General features: G+C 58.6%; 5 protein-coding genes across 5 annotated transcripts; 2 read left to right on the top strand and 3 right to left on the bottom strand.

Annotated features, from left to right (window-relative positions):
• Positions 1–161: 161 nt before the first annotated feature.
• SPBR_03220 (uncharacterized protein) lies at positions 162–875 on the top strand (the record flags this gene model as incomplete). Its single annotated transcript, XM_040761523.1, has 1 exon — positions 162–875. The coding sequence occupies one exon, from the start codon at positions 162–164 to the stop codon at positions 873–875; it is 714 nt and encodes a 237-aa protein (XP_040620500.1).
• Positions 876–1,958: 1,083 nt separating this feature from the next.
• Positions 1,959–3,045, top strand: SPBR_02988 (nucleolar protein nop52 family; the record flags this gene model as incomplete). The annotated part of the gene is made up of 2 exons (XM_040761291.1): positions 1,959–2,010; positions 2,120–3,045. The coding sequence occupies 2 exons, from the start codon at positions 1,959–1,961 to the stop codon at positions 3,043–3,045; spliced, it is 978 nt and encodes a 325-aa protein (XP_040620499.1).
• Positions 3,046–3,583: 538 nt separating this feature from the next.
• On the bottom strand, positions 3,584–5,698 carry SPBR_02469 (sphingosine kinase; the record flags this gene model as incomplete). The annotated part of the gene is made up of 4 exons (XM_040760772.1): positions 3,584–3,958; positions 4,045–5,192; positions 5,270–5,311; positions 5,386–5,698. The coding sequence occupies 4 exons, from the start codon at positions 5,696–5,698 to the stop codon at positions 3,584–3,586; spliced, it is 1,878 nt and encodes a 625-aa protein (XP_040620498.1).
• A 1,491-nt stretch (positions 5,699–7,189) lies between these two features.
• Positions 7,190–8,844, bottom strand: SPBR_02680 (uncharacterized protein; the record flags this gene model as incomplete). Its single annotated transcript, XM_040760983.1, has 2 exons — positions 7,190–8,740; positions 8,806–8,844. The coding sequence occupies 2 exons, from the start codon at positions 8,842–8,844 to the stop codon at positions 7,190–7,192; spliced, it is 1,590 nt and encodes a 529-aa protein (XP_040620497.1).
• Positions 8,845–10,769: 1,925 nt separating this feature from the next.
• On the bottom strand, positions 10,770–13,146 carry SPBR_02400 (peptide alpha-N-acetyltransferase; the record flags this gene model as incomplete). The annotated part of the gene is made up of 2 exons (XM_040760703.1): positions 10,770–12,160; positions 12,234–13,146. The coding sequence occupies 2 exons, from the start codon at positions 13,144–13,146 to the stop codon at positions 10,770–10,772; spliced, it is 2,304 nt and encodes a 767-aa protein (XP_040620496.1).
• Between the last annotated feature and the right edge of the window lie 1,572 nt (positions 13,147–14,718).

Genomic DNA, 14,718 nt, shown 5'->3' with positions numbered 1-14,718 from the left:
TTTCCCTCCGGCGACACGTCTATTTCAGCAACGTTTCTTCACACAAAGTCCTTCTCATATTTTAATATTTCAACGCCAGAGACCTTGCTGAGACCTTACTCTTTCTCTCTCATCATAACTCATCCCATCATCTCCGTCCACAGTTCCAGCACACTTGTAACATGGCTGCAACAGTAGCGTCGAGACAGGCCATTGTGCCCACGCTGGTGGACAACAACGAGAAGGCGGCAGCTGCCCTGGTCCAGGCCCTCGAGACGGAACCCACACCGTCACCGTCACCGTCGCCGTCGCCGTCGCTGGCACCGGTAGAGACAGACTCGTCTCGCTTCATCACCTTCTCTCCTTACCCGGACCACCTGCTGGATCTGGAGACGCTGGACCCCCAGACCGCGCTGCTCGCGCGTGCCCTGTCCGTCTTTGACAAGACCCGCGACGACTACGCCACGGCGCCCTATGTCCAGTCCTTTAACTTTTCCGTCGTCATCGACGAGCTCCGCCGGCTGCGGGCCAGCACCACCTCGTCGGCGACGCCGTGGGAAAAGCGCGACTACTTTGTTGTCGCCTTCCGCTCGCAGATCCCGCCCACCACCAACTACGGCGACCTCAGCAGCCTCGACAAGGCCGCCCACCGGGAGGCCACCGACAGCGGCGGCCTGCTGCGGTACTGGTTCCACCTGCCAGACGCCGACGGCCGCAACCTGGCCACCTGCCTGTGGCGGTCGCCGGCAGACGCGCACAAGGCGGGCCACGGGGCGCAGCATCGCAAGGCGAGTTCGTCCGTGCGGTCGCTGTACCGGGAGTGGCGCATCGAGCGGTACCGGCTGGTGATTGACGACGACATCAAGTCTTGGGAGGTGATTGAGTGGAGGGATTAGGGCGTTTGGGTGTGCTTTGGATGGGATTCCATGGAGACGGCGTACCAAAATGATTAGCAAGCAGTAACGACTTATGAATAAACAAGATAAACAAGACAAAACAAGACGGCCAATGCCATTCCGCAAGTGACCTTTTGTAAAGAATGGACGAACGGAAGAACGGAAGAACGGAAGAACGGAAGAACGGAAGATCGGACCAGAACGAGACCCCCTCAAACAAGGAAACGTCGTTCTTTTAAGCTCTCCTCGAAACCCACAGGTCCACATGTCGTCAGAGCTTTCCCCAGACTACTTCCATGTCGAATGTCGTCTTGCGTGGTGCATTGCTTGTTTCGTCGTAGTGGTGGCCACGGGCGTGGGGGCCGCGAGTGGGATGGGCCAAACCCGTGCGGGATGCGCGTGGGATGTGTACATTCGCAATTGTCAACCCGGAACGAACAGTGCTCTTTACCTTGTGGAAATCGTACTGGGCCTTGCATGTTGGCGTGGAATGACGCATGCCTTTGTATTTTTCCGTTTTCCTTGGGATAGTTTGGGATTTGGTTGTTTCTTGAGGCAATGGCCTCTTTGCGTGGGCACTTAAAGTTTCACGATCAGGAGGAAGGTGCGGTTGTTGCTGTGCGGCTTGCTCTTTCCTCATTCACAAAGTCCTTTGCCTACGCATTAACTTATGTTGATCACGTCGATTTTTGCGACTTTCGAGCCGCAAACCTCAATAGAAATCAAGCGACGAGCCAGCAAATCAAGACTCAACACTTACAGTCTGGACGTGCTGTGGAGGTGTTGGACCCTGGCGTGTGTTGATGCATTTTCCACCACAACGATTTAGTGTCAAAATGGTGGACAGGCGCTAGGCCAATTTCAGCGGCTGGTTTAGGAAAGTGGGTCAACTACGGCCCCGCTACAACAATTCGATATTCGAGTAGGCGTTGTTCCTCGACTTTTTTTTTCTGCCAACAAATTTTCCTTATCTATCGCCCGATAAAGCTTTATGGCGGCGTGTAGCCACCGTGCAGAACTTCACGGACACCCGATCAAGCACGATTGAAGACTATCTGTCACTCTGTCAGCCCAGACAAGACCATGACGTCCTCAGCAGCGTCTATGCCGTTCATAAAGAACCTGGCTTCAAGTGGTAGGTTCTTCTGCACCTCCCCAGACGTTTGTTCAAACAGAACGAAAGAACCTGTGCCGATGTCCTTTATGGGCCCTGGACTGACATTCCCTTCTTTGCACCGCTCCAGACCGCAAAATTCGGACCGCCGCGCTCGACAGCCTCAAGGGCTTCCTCACCGCCAAGTATGCCGCCTCCGCCAATGTGCCGCTGACCTTTCACGACGCCCAGAAGCTGTGGGCCGGCCTCTTCTATGCGCTCTGGATGGCCGACCGCGCACCCGCCCAGCAGCGCCTCTGCGACGAGCTGGCCGGTCTGCCCAAGGCTGTGAAGCTGCCGGACGCCGCCGTGGCCGCGTGGCTGCGGGCGTTTTGGGCGACCATGGCCCGCGAGTGGACGACGGGCATTGACGTGCTGCGGATGGAAAAGTTCATGCTGCTCGTGCGTCGCGTGCTGGGCGCGCAGATTGCGTGGATGGCAGGGGAAGAGATAAAAGAGAAGAAGGAGACGACGGCAGACAAAAAGTCGAGCAATACGTCCAAAAAGAGCAGCAAGACGGCCGCGGACAGCGCGGCACGCACACTCGGTCTGGAGATTCTAGCGGAGTGGCCACTCAACATTGACGGCGAGGCTGCGGTGGAGCCGGTACCGTCTGCGAGCGGCGAGGCCGACGAGGGTGACGAGGAGGTCAGCGAGCGGCCGCGGAAAAAGTCGCGCAAGGCGGTGCCGACAATGCACATTCCCGTGGGCCTGACGATGCACGTTGTGGATATCTGGGTCGACGAGGCCGAGAAGCAGGGGCTTCTGGCCACGAGTGAAAGCAGCGAGGAGCAGGGTGCCCTAGATACATCCTCTTTGGCGCATGCAATGAACGAGCTCGTCGTGAAGCTGGCCGCCAAGACGACCGCACCTGCTGTCCGCCAGCGTACCCGCGAGGCCCTGACGGACGACCGGTTGCCGTGGAACCGGAGTGCGGCTGAGGGCCAGGCCGACGGTGACGGCGACGACGACAAAGGCGATAAAGCAAACGGCGGCTGGGACGGATTCACCGACTGAGCGTGGGAAATAAGCAGCGTTTGTGTCATTTGTTTTACATGCATGTGCATCTATGTAGTATTTTGTCTTATTTGGCGTTCATGGTAGATTGGAAGGTATATTCAAAATGGAGATCAATTTCGACGGAACGTGCATTGTTTATCACCATGCCTGTATCTACTTGTCGTAATGTACACAATGAATTATCCGTCAGTACATATCCACCGACAGCATCTAAAATACACAAGACTGAAACAAAACAACGAAACAAAGCGGCATGACTTTGCTCCTTCACTCCGAAAAGACAACGCGGAATGATAACAGAACGCCACTCGCCGAGAGCCACAAAGTATACAGAACAAGAATAAATACAGAGAGCCACACCATGCTCATACAGCTGAGTCTCTCATACGCAACTGCACGTCCGTCTGAACCACCTTTTATTGTCCTTCTCATGGGTATCACAACAACGGATCTTCGACCACTCATTCCCTTGCGTCGCGTCCGTCGCGTCCGTCGCGTTTGTCGCGTTTGTCGCGTTTGTCGCGATCCTTGGCTCCTATGCCATGATCCGCTCGACAGGCGCCATCTTGTCCCAGTTCAGCGGGCCCGGTGCTTCGTAGCCGGGGGTAGCGCGCTTGGCAATGACGCGGCCCAGGCCCTTGTGGACCTCGGCCTGGAAGGGCGAAAAGGGGATGCGCTCGCCGTCGATGCTAATGTAGCCGTCCTTTTGGTTGCGGGGCGTGAGGCGGAAGCCGGAGATTTTGCGGTAGCGGACGAGCGGGTTGTCAAAAAGGCGGTTGTCCTCGACGGTCAAGAGCATGCCGAGCGACTTGGCCGGGGAGATGTCGCCGTCAATGGTGATGAGGTCCATGAGGCCGTCGGCCATGAGCGCCGCAGCAAAGAAGCTGGTATCGGGGGCCATGTACGCCATCTGGGGGAGTTGAGTTAGTGGTTAGTGGATCTCTTAAACAGGGGGGGGGTGGGCATCGAGGTGGTGCGACCACTACAAGGACCTACGTTTCCGCAGAAAAAGTTGCCCATCTTGTCTTCGGGGATGGTCTCCCAGTCGTCTGGCAGCGGGTCGTTGACGGTGCCAAACTGCAGCGGCGGCAAACTTTGGTCGCTGGTGTCGCCGCCGCTGCCAGATGCGGCACCGGCATCGGCGTCAGCGGCGGCGACGGTCGTCGTCGCAGACGATGCAGCAGCGGACGATGCTGCTGCTGCCGCGGCCGAGGTCTTGCCAGCAGCTTTTGTGGTGCTGGTGCCGGTGCTCTTGCCGGTGGTGCGGCTTCCCTTGGCGGGCGCTTGGTGGCGCGAGTAGTGCGCCTTGACGTCGTCCTTGTGCTCAATCTCGACCTTGACGGCCAGGTCGCAGGGGTACACCTTGCGGGCCAGCAGGCGCTCAATGAACCCCCACGTGAAGCGCGCGCTGCCCATCCAGCGCAGGTTCTCGGTGGCCAGGTCGACCTCGGCCATGACGCCCACGGCCTGGCTCAGGAAGCTCAGCAGGCGGGTCTCGCCGTACGTGATGCTGGCCAGGTCCAGCGGCGCCACGACGCCCTTGACAATGGCCAGGGCGGCGACGCTGACGTGGTGGCTGCCGTAGAGGTTGCAGGCCATGGCGTTGCCGCTGCCGCAGGGCACGTGGGCCACGGCAATCTTTTCGAGCGCGCGGCGCGCGTCGGGCCGCTTCCCCAGGCCATTGAAGCACTCGTGCGGCAGGCCGTCGCCCGAACAGGCCAAGACCATGTCGTACGCGTCAATGTCGAGGGCGGTGCACAGCTCAATGGCCTGGCCGGAGTAGGCGGTCGTGACGACGGTGAGGGACAGGCGCGCGGCGTCCAGCAGCGGGCGGGCCTCGTGCTCCCACTTCTTCATGGCGCCGCCGGGACCGGCGTGCGGGTTGACCAGCACATAGGCACGCCGCCGCTGGGGGACGTCGCCATACGCGCGGTTGCGCAGCAGCTCCGCCCAGGCGGCGACTTCGGCGGGCGTCGGCCAGTCGGGCCCAGACGGCTCGAGCGAGACGGTAAACTTGGCGGGCCGGATGCGGGTCTTGGAGGCGACGTCGGCGTAGTCGATGACGAGGCGGCGGTTGTCGTCGGACACGGAGGCCCACAGGACATTGTAGAGGGGGATCGAGAGGCGGTAGTCGGCGGCGGAGGCTGGCAGGCAGCATGCATTGCGGTTAGCTTTGGATCTAGAGAGCTGGTGCTGTGTGGCCGTTGTGTGAAATACATACAACTCATGCATGTGTGGCGGTTCTTTTTGCGCTTTTCCTTGTCTAGACACAGGCAGCCCGTTAGCATCTTGTGTTCTTCGCAATACAAACCTCACCTCACTTGCGGGCGCCCATACCAACTACAACGAGGTCGTTGTCTTGGATGTCGAAGTCGTGTGTCTGGAGCTTGAGGGTGTTCTCGAGCGTTTTGTCAAACGAGACGACGTGGGACTGGCGCTTGGCAGTGCGTGCTGTCGGTGGTGGTGACGGCGTAGGCGGAACAGGAGGGGCCTGGGGGATGTCGGAAGGGTCGACGGCGGTCGAGGACACGCCGTTGGCGGTTCCATGGATTCCATTCGCAGCTCCGCTGGCAGCTCCATTGACAGCATCGCCGTTTGCGCCGGCCGAGCTCACCTGCGCTTCGGCGGCAGTAGCCGTGTCAGACGACATTGTGAGGAGAGAGGAGCGAAGCTGAGGATCCAGGCGGAAGGTCGACAGAACAGAAGTCGAGTCGAGACGGAGAAAACAAGGAGACTTGGAGGCGAAAACGCGGAGATTTTGAAGTCGACGCTCAGTACTGCATCATCGGTTGTCGTGATGTCGAGCCAGAGGCGCTGGGACGGTATTCAGGTGCAGTTCGACAAAGGAGAGAGAATGAGACCGGAAGACGAGAAAAAGAAAGGAATCATGGAGGAAAAGGCACCACCAGGAGGAAGGCTGGTGTTCGGTAGTGCTGACCCTCCTTGAACCGTATCTATTGTCCCTAGTTTTTTGGTGCCGTTTTTGGTGGAGCATCACCGTTTCGTCGTACGAGCTCGTCGTCGAATTCAGGGATTCGGGAAGCGCTCCGGCTGGGGTGCTACAGTGCTGGCGACAACGCTGAGACACACTATTAGCGAGCGCGTCTACCCAACATAGAGCGTGCAGAGACAGGCTCTTCGGCGCGTCTGTCAGCGTCGCTAGGCACCCCTTTTTCACCAGACAATGCGACGCGCTAAAAATACAGAAGCGCCATCTAGCAGAGGTTGGTGGGCCTGTGGGGCTTCTGGCCTCGTGGCAGTGGGTGCGAACTGGAAGCCCTGCAGGCGGATTTGCAGCAAATTTGCATATCATAAATACGCGAGACTACGACTCTGGCTTGACGTGGGAAATTACTCTGCTATGATGCTGCTACCATTTGGGTGCGCATTGAAGTACTACCAATATAAATGGAGACAAATGGCAAACGTCAAGGACCACATCCGGGCATTGCTAGAAGGTCGTGAAGGTTGAAGGGAAAATAGGAAGAAGATAAAAAATAAAAAATAAACACAAATAAACACAAATCGCAAAAGACAACTCACGAGCAAAAACAAAATTCAGAACAGATGTGCCTGTCCTCCCCCTGATCCCTGCTCCCTGGCCCCTTGCCCTTCTGGAAGGATTCTGTTGGGAACAATGCCAAGTAACTGAGACTGGTTCGACCCCTTGACTGGCAGTCTGTATGTCGTAGTCTGTCTGTCGTGGTTTGTCTTTCTATCAGTCTGGCAAGGATTCCATATTCACAGGGGCATCGCGTCAACAAGGTCGGCAGTTGCCGTGAGCACTATGGAGTACAAGTGCTGTGTACGCCGACGAGCTCGCGACAGGATATTCCCAAGAACGACCAGGGTCACCGTCCCTGAGCGAATAAACGATGGACGGAGTTCTCACGGACATGTCCACCCAACTTCCAAGTACGCGTTGTGAGATTCAACATATTGCACACGACTTTGTGGTAAAGACCAATGCCGTGATGCGCATACTCCTATTTGAAATTTCAAAATGCACAGGGCCAAGAAATGCCGCTCTCGAACGTCGTAACAAGCCTAATTCGTTCTAATGTCATCATTACATTCGTATATCTCATTTGTCTCCGACAGTGCAGAGTGTCTCATCCCTTGGATTCCACACAGACCACCCCTAGTGCCTCGTCCGCAGCTCGCGAATGTCCGGGTCCGACAATAGCTCGCCCACGGTGTGTTTCTCACAGACGTGGTTGACCAGCCGGGTCATGGTGGTGCACACGGCCACCTTGCCGTCGCCGACCGTGTCAAAGCGGTCGCAGAGACAGCATGCAAACGTGGGCGGCAGCAGCGCGCCGCTGCCGGCGTAGTCGTCTGCTGTTTCGTACACGGCCGGCCGGTGGCACTTGACAATAAAGCGGTTGCTGAGTACAAACTGGCGGTCCTGGACGAGCTCGATGATGTTGCGGCGGCGCGACGTGACGAGTTTGCCCGGGGTGTCGTCGTCGTCGAGGTCAATGTTGCTGTAGTTGTTGTTGTTGCTGTCGCCGCTGCCGCCATCGCTGCCCGGTTTTTTGCTGTCTCGGTTGACAATCTCCTCGACGCGCTCGCCCACAACCACCGGCTTGTGCATCTTCCACGACCGGTCGTGCTCAATGGCAAACTGGCCCATGCAGGCCGGGCAGATGAGGTCGCCGTCGTCGCTGGTGCTGGTGCTGGTCTTGTTGTCGCCGTCGTCGTCGTCGCGGCGGCTGTTGCGTCGGCTCGGGCCTGCTCCGTCACCGTCGCCGCCGTTGAGCGGTCGTCGCCAGTCTTGCTGCAGCTCAATGGCGTAGCGGCAAAACAGCGGGGGCCGCGGCGCTTCGAGCGGGAACGTTGCTGCTCGGCGGGCACCGACCTGGCTCTGGCTGCGTCGCCCACGGTCTCTGTCTCTGTCTCTGTCTCTGTCGCCATCCCAGTCGCGATCGCGCTCGCGGTCCAGTGCCGCCCAGTCGCGGCCGCTTCGTCTCCGTGCCGCGTAGTCGTCCCCGGCGCCTCTTCGTGTCCCGCTCGACGCCACCGAGGCCGACCGCAGACCCCGGCGTCCACCCTCACCACCGCCTCCGCGAACGCCTTCAATCGCCCGCTGTACGGGCGCCGCCACCATCATCCGCTGGTACTGGTCCCGCAGCGCCCGGATGCTGCCGTTGCGCGCGCGCCCGGCCGCGGCATACAGCACCGCTGGATCCGGCAGCGTGCCCGTCTCCAGCGCGTCCTGCAGCAAGCGGATGACGGACGCCTGCAGGTCGATGATTTGGGCCTGCAGCTCGTTTTCGGCAATCGCGTCACCCACAGCAAACCGCGACCCGAGACGCGCGTAGTCGCGGTCGTACTCGCCCCGGATCATGGGACCACTGGCCGCCAGGGCGTCGCCGAGGTCGTTTTGGGGACGGCCATACGGGGCGTATTGGTACGGCGGATAGCCGTGGAAGTTGGTGTTGTTGCTGTTGTTATTGTTGTTGTGGTTGTGGTTGAACTGGGCCATGGCGTGCTCGTGCTTGTCCTTCTCGGCCTGCCGCCGTGCCTTGTCAGCGTCGTCGGCGCGCCGCTCCAGCTCCTTGATTTTCTTGTCTTGCCCATGGTCGGTTTTGTGCTGTCGGTGCCGGTCGCGCACGCGCTCGTAGAGGCCGATGCTCGTCGTGAACGTGCCAATCACCGTCGAGATCAGTGTCGCAATTATGAAGCCTTTCTGAGAATGGTGAGCAGCGGGCGACAATGACAGCATAAACATCATGTCTACGAAGCTAAACTTACTTTGAGGTGCTTCTCCTCAATCATATTTGCGTAATTCATCGTGACGGCATGGAAATGCGAGAAATTGGAGAGATTGCTGTGAGGCGAGTAGACAGAGTAGAAGGTCGAGGGATTGAAAGCAAAATAAATAAAAAAGGGCGACAAGAAGGGAAATCGCAAAGACAACGCCTCGCTGATGCAAGGAGGCCGAATTCTATTTATGTCGCGTATGTAGCTAATGGGGGCCGTGGCAATCACAGGGCATGTGGCGGTTATACGGTGAATGTGATGTGGTGTCTGTAGTGTCGTGTTGGTTCGGTGTCCTGGCGCAACGTAAGTGATCGGTCGTCTTTTAAGGAAGTGTCTCGTCAAACCAACAGACGCGTCGCTTTTATGCCGTGTGCTTCGTCCAACGTTTGGCCCCCGTCATTCAGCTAGCAGCAAGGAAAAGAAATGTGCAAATGTGTCATGCAAAATATTGACGACGGAAAAAAAATACCAATGAAACGGAGCGTAGTAAAAAAAGAAAAAAGAAAAAAAAAAAGAAATACCGAAACTAGCGAGTAAATAAACCAAGCAACCCCGTTCCGGGTTTGTTGACGGCCGTCGGTTGTCCACGTAGGAAAATGAGACACATGCAACCTTTCTCGGTCTCTTTTGATATCATGCAGGGCTTTGCCATTTCGTGTCGGCCATCTTTTTCCCGTCCATGTTCTGTCGGCCGATATGCCATATGACGCAAACCCAGTTTCCTTGGCCCAGTCCCCAACTCTCACCCTCTCTTCCCTCTCCACTCCTCCCAGCCCAGTCCGTGGTGACGACATCAGCTGCAGCAAGGAATTAGCACAAAAAACACATGCGTGACAACCCGTCCTGCGGTCCTGTGGGAAGACAACAAAAAGTGGGTTGCAGGAAATGACACCCCTGTCCCAGCCAATGACACCGATTGCCCTCCAAGAAGGAGATCACAGTGCCGGTGGAGATCTGGACAGTGAGAGAAAAGACCGTCCCGACATTGGGTTTCCGTACCTTTCCCAGTGCATGCATCTAGACATACGCTGTGCGAGAGAAAATCCGGTGTGAAGGGGCGGAATTGTGGTCGATGACGAGGCGTGAAACAAATGAGTAAATGTTTACAATGTAAAGGAATCAACTAGTGTCAACATTTGATTCATTTTTATTTCCCATTTATCTTTTTCTTTCGTAAAAAACGGACAAGAAGACAAGGAGACAAGAAGCGATGAATATCGACCCATATACGTATTAAAGAACCCCACGATACGAACCTAAATAAACGTACAAGCAGAGCCTAGATCTTTCTCCTGAGCCGGCGGTGTCCTGTCCAGATACAACGGACAGAATCGTATGCCGCGCCGGCAGTTTGCTACGGGCACACTTTGACTTCATTTTTGTAGTTTCTGCATAACCCATTAAGGTGTGGCGAAAACAAGGCCCTTCACCGCCAGTCGATGTCGATCGGAGCTGGAAAGGATGCTCCGACAGAACAATGAAGAGAAGCTCACGAGCGGGACGGGATCTAGCGGATTGGTGACTTGGCAGACAGGGGACGTCATAGTTGGGTACGAAGTACGGTTTTCACTTCGTTGCTGTCGCCATGCGCGGGACGATATGCCCCCTTCGGACCTGGAAATAATCATATTTTGTATTTTGTATTTTGATACCTTTTGCTTTTCGTGACATTTTACTCTTTCCTTTCTCCCTCCAACGTCAACCGCTTTCCAAACAATATCCCTTGTATCATACGGTGTAAAACGAAACGTAATCGTGAATGACGCCTCCCCTCCATCGGTCTAGGCTTTTTGGTGAAAGACGAAAGAAGAAATGTGGAAACACGGGAAAGCAAGCAATCGCAAGTGAAAATAAAAAATAAACGAACTTGTGCCACGGAACAGGGACCCCCATAGTACAAACTACAAATCCGTCATCAAACATCTAGAAGCCCATACCCCACGTACGGCCGTCACTTACGGGAACTCCGCTGCCAGCACCTCTTGCACCTTGGCCGGCAGCGTCGCCACATCGGCCGCCGTCAGGGCCGCCCGCAGCGCCTTGGCTTGTTCCTGCACCTGCGCGTTCTCGGGCGCGAGGGCTTGTGCCGCCTTGAGGCAGCGCAGCGCCAGCAAAAACTTGCCGCGCCGCCGGTAAATCTCGAAGCCGACCATCTGGCCGTCCAGGTCCTTGGGGCTGAACTGCAGCACGGGCGCAATGAATTTGGTGGCCTCGCCGAGCGGGTCGGCCGTCGCCGCGAGCTTCAGGCCCAGCGGGTCCTCGTCCTTCTTCTTGGCCGCGCCCTCGGCATCGACCGCCGCCGCCGCCGCCGACTTGCCCTTGTTGGGGTCCTGCTTGGCCGCCTTCTCGGCGGCCTCGCGCTCGGCCTTGAGCGCCTCCTTCTTGGCCTTCTTGGCGGCCTTCTTCTTCTCGGCCGCCGCGTCGGCGGCCGACGTGCCGTTGGTGCCGTTGGTGGCGGCGGCGGCGGCGCCGCCGTCCGCAGCACCGCCCGTCGCGCCAGCCGCAGACCCGTTGGTGGATGCAGTTTGGGCGCTGTCGTACATGCTCACGTACAGGCGGGCGGCGTCGAGCGCGGCGCGCGTGAAGAAGGGGTGTTCGCGTATCCGGTCCTCCCAGCGCACAAGGTCAATGTAGGCGCGGATCATGCCCTTGCGCAGCGAGAAGGAGTGGAAGTCGAACTGGTCCTCCTGCCAAATGTCAAAGATGTTGGCAATCGCGTGGAAGCGCTTCAGGGCCATGCCGATGTTGCCGCGGCGCGCAAACGCCTCGCCGTCCTCGGTCAGGAACCAGATGCACTGCATGTCGAGCAGGTCCGACAGCGGGTCGGCCGCCGAGTCGGGCCGCGTGAAGAGTGCCACCGTCTTGAGCGCCGCCTCGTTCTCGTTGTTGCGCAGCTGGTACTTGGCTGCCTTGCTGTTGATGTAGCGGTCGTGCGTGTCGAGGCTGCGGGCCTTGTCCATGGCCTCCGAGGCCTTTTGCAGGTCGCCCTTGTGCTTCCATATCCGCGCCTTGGTCATCTGAAAGTCCACGCTCTTGTCGTCCAGCGCAATCGCCTTGTCGCAGTATTCGTCCGCCTTGGCGAGGTCGCGCGTGAGGTGGTAGTTGTAGTGCTGTGCCAAGAAGTAGAGCGCCGCTCCCTCGCCCTTGGACGAGTCCGTCTTGGCGTCGCCGTTTTGTTGTGCGGAGGAGGTCTGGGAGGAGGCAAGGTATTCTTCGACAAGAGCGGGCAGAATGACCTTCTTGGCGTCATCGGTGTACAGGTGCTTCAGGTTGGCAAACAGCGACGGAATGCCGCGATCGAGCATCGGGAAAAGGTACTTTCGTGCGCGCTCCTTGAAGAGATCACCTGGAGAGAAGACGAGAAAACAACAGCAGTTAGCAGGAGATCTTTAACCAATACGACCAAGTGGCAGACGTACCCGACAAAAAGTCCAGCGGCAGCCGCTTTGCCGAGTCGCCGCGCGGGTGCTTGGCAGCGTACTCGTCATAGACGGCCAGACGGGCGGCCACATCAGCGCCCTCGGCGTCCAGGCCCAGCGCCTTGACAAGGCTGTGGTAGTAGGCCGGGTGGTCGGGGTTGCGGTCGATGAGCAGGCGCCAGGCAGCGGCCGCGTCCTCGCTGCGGCCCAGGGCCGTCAGGTACTCGGCGCGGCGCTCCAGCACGCTGAGACGGTCGAGGCTGTTTGCGACCGAATCCGCCTCGAGGTGGTCCAGCGCGCGCTGGATGTCGCCCGTCTCGGCAATGATGCGGTTCTTGTACAGGATGGCCTCGGAGTGCTCAATGTCGGACTTGGGCGGCGGGTTCTTGAGCGTCTCCTCGTACGTCGTCAGGATCCGCTCGGCCTCGGCGAGGTTGCCGTCCAGGTGGTGGGCAATGGCGAGCGCGGTCCAGTTCTGGCGCGGCTGCGGGCGGGCCTGCAGCATGGCGTGGCGGCTCTGCACGTAGCCGGCGTAGTCGCGCATCTGGATCTGCAGGATGGCGAGATCGCGCTGGATCTGGGGACTTTCGGGCTCGAGGCGCAGCGCAAACTTGTACGCCTTGATGGCCTCCTCAAAGTTCTTGTTGGCGCGGTACAGCAAGCCGTACACGTGCCAGCAGATGTGCGACTTCATGTCGACCGTCAAGGCCTCCTTGCCGAGCGCAAAGGCCTCGTCCGTCTTGCCCTGGCCGTTGAGAATCAGCGCCTTCATGGCCATGGTGTCGCCGTGGCGCGGGTTCTTCTTGAGGATCTGGTCGGCGGCCTTGAGGCCCCGCTTGTACTGCTTCTCCTCATAGTTGCGGATGACCTGGCGAAACAGGTTGGCATCCCGTGTGCTGAGCGGTTGTGGCATGGGGGGCGGCAGTTGCGTGTGTGTGCGCAGGTCTGTGTGTGTGAGTTGGACGTCGGCTCGAGATGGACAAGGTCAGCTGCGCACGAGACAGCCTATCGGACGGTCGAGGGCGCTGTCCACGCACAGGGAGGTGCCGCTGGTAGGAGGAGACGGCAGAGCAGGCCAGAGAACGGTGAAATGAATGGTGGAGATGGAGACAGAGGACAGAGATCGCCCGCGAGGATAGGATGGCGGTCGGAGGGTTGGCCGTGTTGATGTTCGTGTGGTGGGTAACGGAGATGGCAGCTGCCGCAAGAAGCTGGGGGGGGGGGGGTCTTAAAATCGTGTGGGTAGTTTTTTGCCCTTTTTTAGGTCCCCTCCTGAAGCAAGGAAGGCAGGAGCTAGTCGGCGCCGTGTTCTTCCAGTAGTAGAGGCAACAGCGGCGGAAAAGTGGGGCAGGGCAGCCACTGCGAAGTCGGCCTACGTGCAGTCCAAAGGTCGACGAACAGACTTGCACGACACTGTGCGTATTTACTCAACTTGATACGTAAAAGTAGAGATATATTCACATGCTTCTACCACGTAGACCGTATCCAATGCTGCCTATATGCCTATATGACGCCGAAATGACTGCAAATGCAAGAAATCACCAGAAAATGATATCCACAGCTCCTCCAAAATCCCAAGACGTGTCCGACACCCATCCACTACGTATCCTCCAATCGTTGGCAAAATGTAATATACACAGCGCGTATACGGTCCACACGCTCACCGTCCCTCCCGCTTCCGCCACCGCTCCAGAGCCGCTTCCCACCCAGGCTCACCCGGGCTGGCGGTGACGGCCCCGCTGCCACAGCGCGCCTGCAGCACATCCCAGGATCGCGCGCGCACAATGGTCTCGACGCCCTTCTCGTTGCGCATCAGCGACGCTAGCAGGTTGGCCTGCGGCTCGACGAGCGCATACTGCTTCCGCTTGATGTACGGGTCAATGCGCTCGGTGATTTCCGCTGGTGGTGGTGGTGGTGGTGGCGTCGCATAGTCGCCGTCAACGAGGGTGCCGGAGGCCGCGGCGGCGGCGGCAGCCTGCGCAGCAGCCTGCGCGGCGGCTTCGGCATCTTTGGCCACGGCATCGTCGGCGACGCGGGAACAGTACTGGATGAGGTCGTCGCGGGCCTGCCAGGCGGGGAAGAGGAGGGCATCGCGGAACGCGCGGCATGCGGCGGGTGGCGGTCCTGCAGACAAGGAGGCGCTGCTGGGTGGGTAAGTGGAATACGAGGAGGCGCGGTGCGCTGTGGACGACGGGTCGAAGCCGGCGCGGGCGGGCGTGACGAGGGCATTGAGGTGCTGGGTGATGGTGTCGTCGATGGCGCGGGAGGCCCGCAAAAAGTCTGGACGGGCGAGTCAGAGAGACAGAATGGCCCCAAGGAGATGCAATGTGTACCCACCTCGTAGCACGACGGTCGAAAAGCAAAACTGCGGCGTCAGGGCCGGCTGGTTCGGTGGTGAGGCCATGGTGTCGTGATTCTGGCGCTGTTGTCGCCGCTCTTGCTTGTGCACGCGGTCTGCCACAGGCGGCGCCGGCGACGAAGGCTG

The sequence above is a fragment of the Sporothrix brasiliensis genome (genome assembly GCF_000820605.1).
Source record: "Sporothrix brasiliensis 5110 chromosome Unknown Cont17, whole genome shotgun sequence".
NCBI classification, from domain to species: domain Eukaryota; kingdom Fungi; phylum Ascomycota; class Sordariomycetes; order Ophiostomatales; family Ophiostomataceae; genus Sporothrix; species Sporothrix brasiliensis.
The sequence above is the reverse complement of the archived record's forward strand: the minus strand, read 5'-3'. Positions and strand labels throughout refer to the sequence as shown.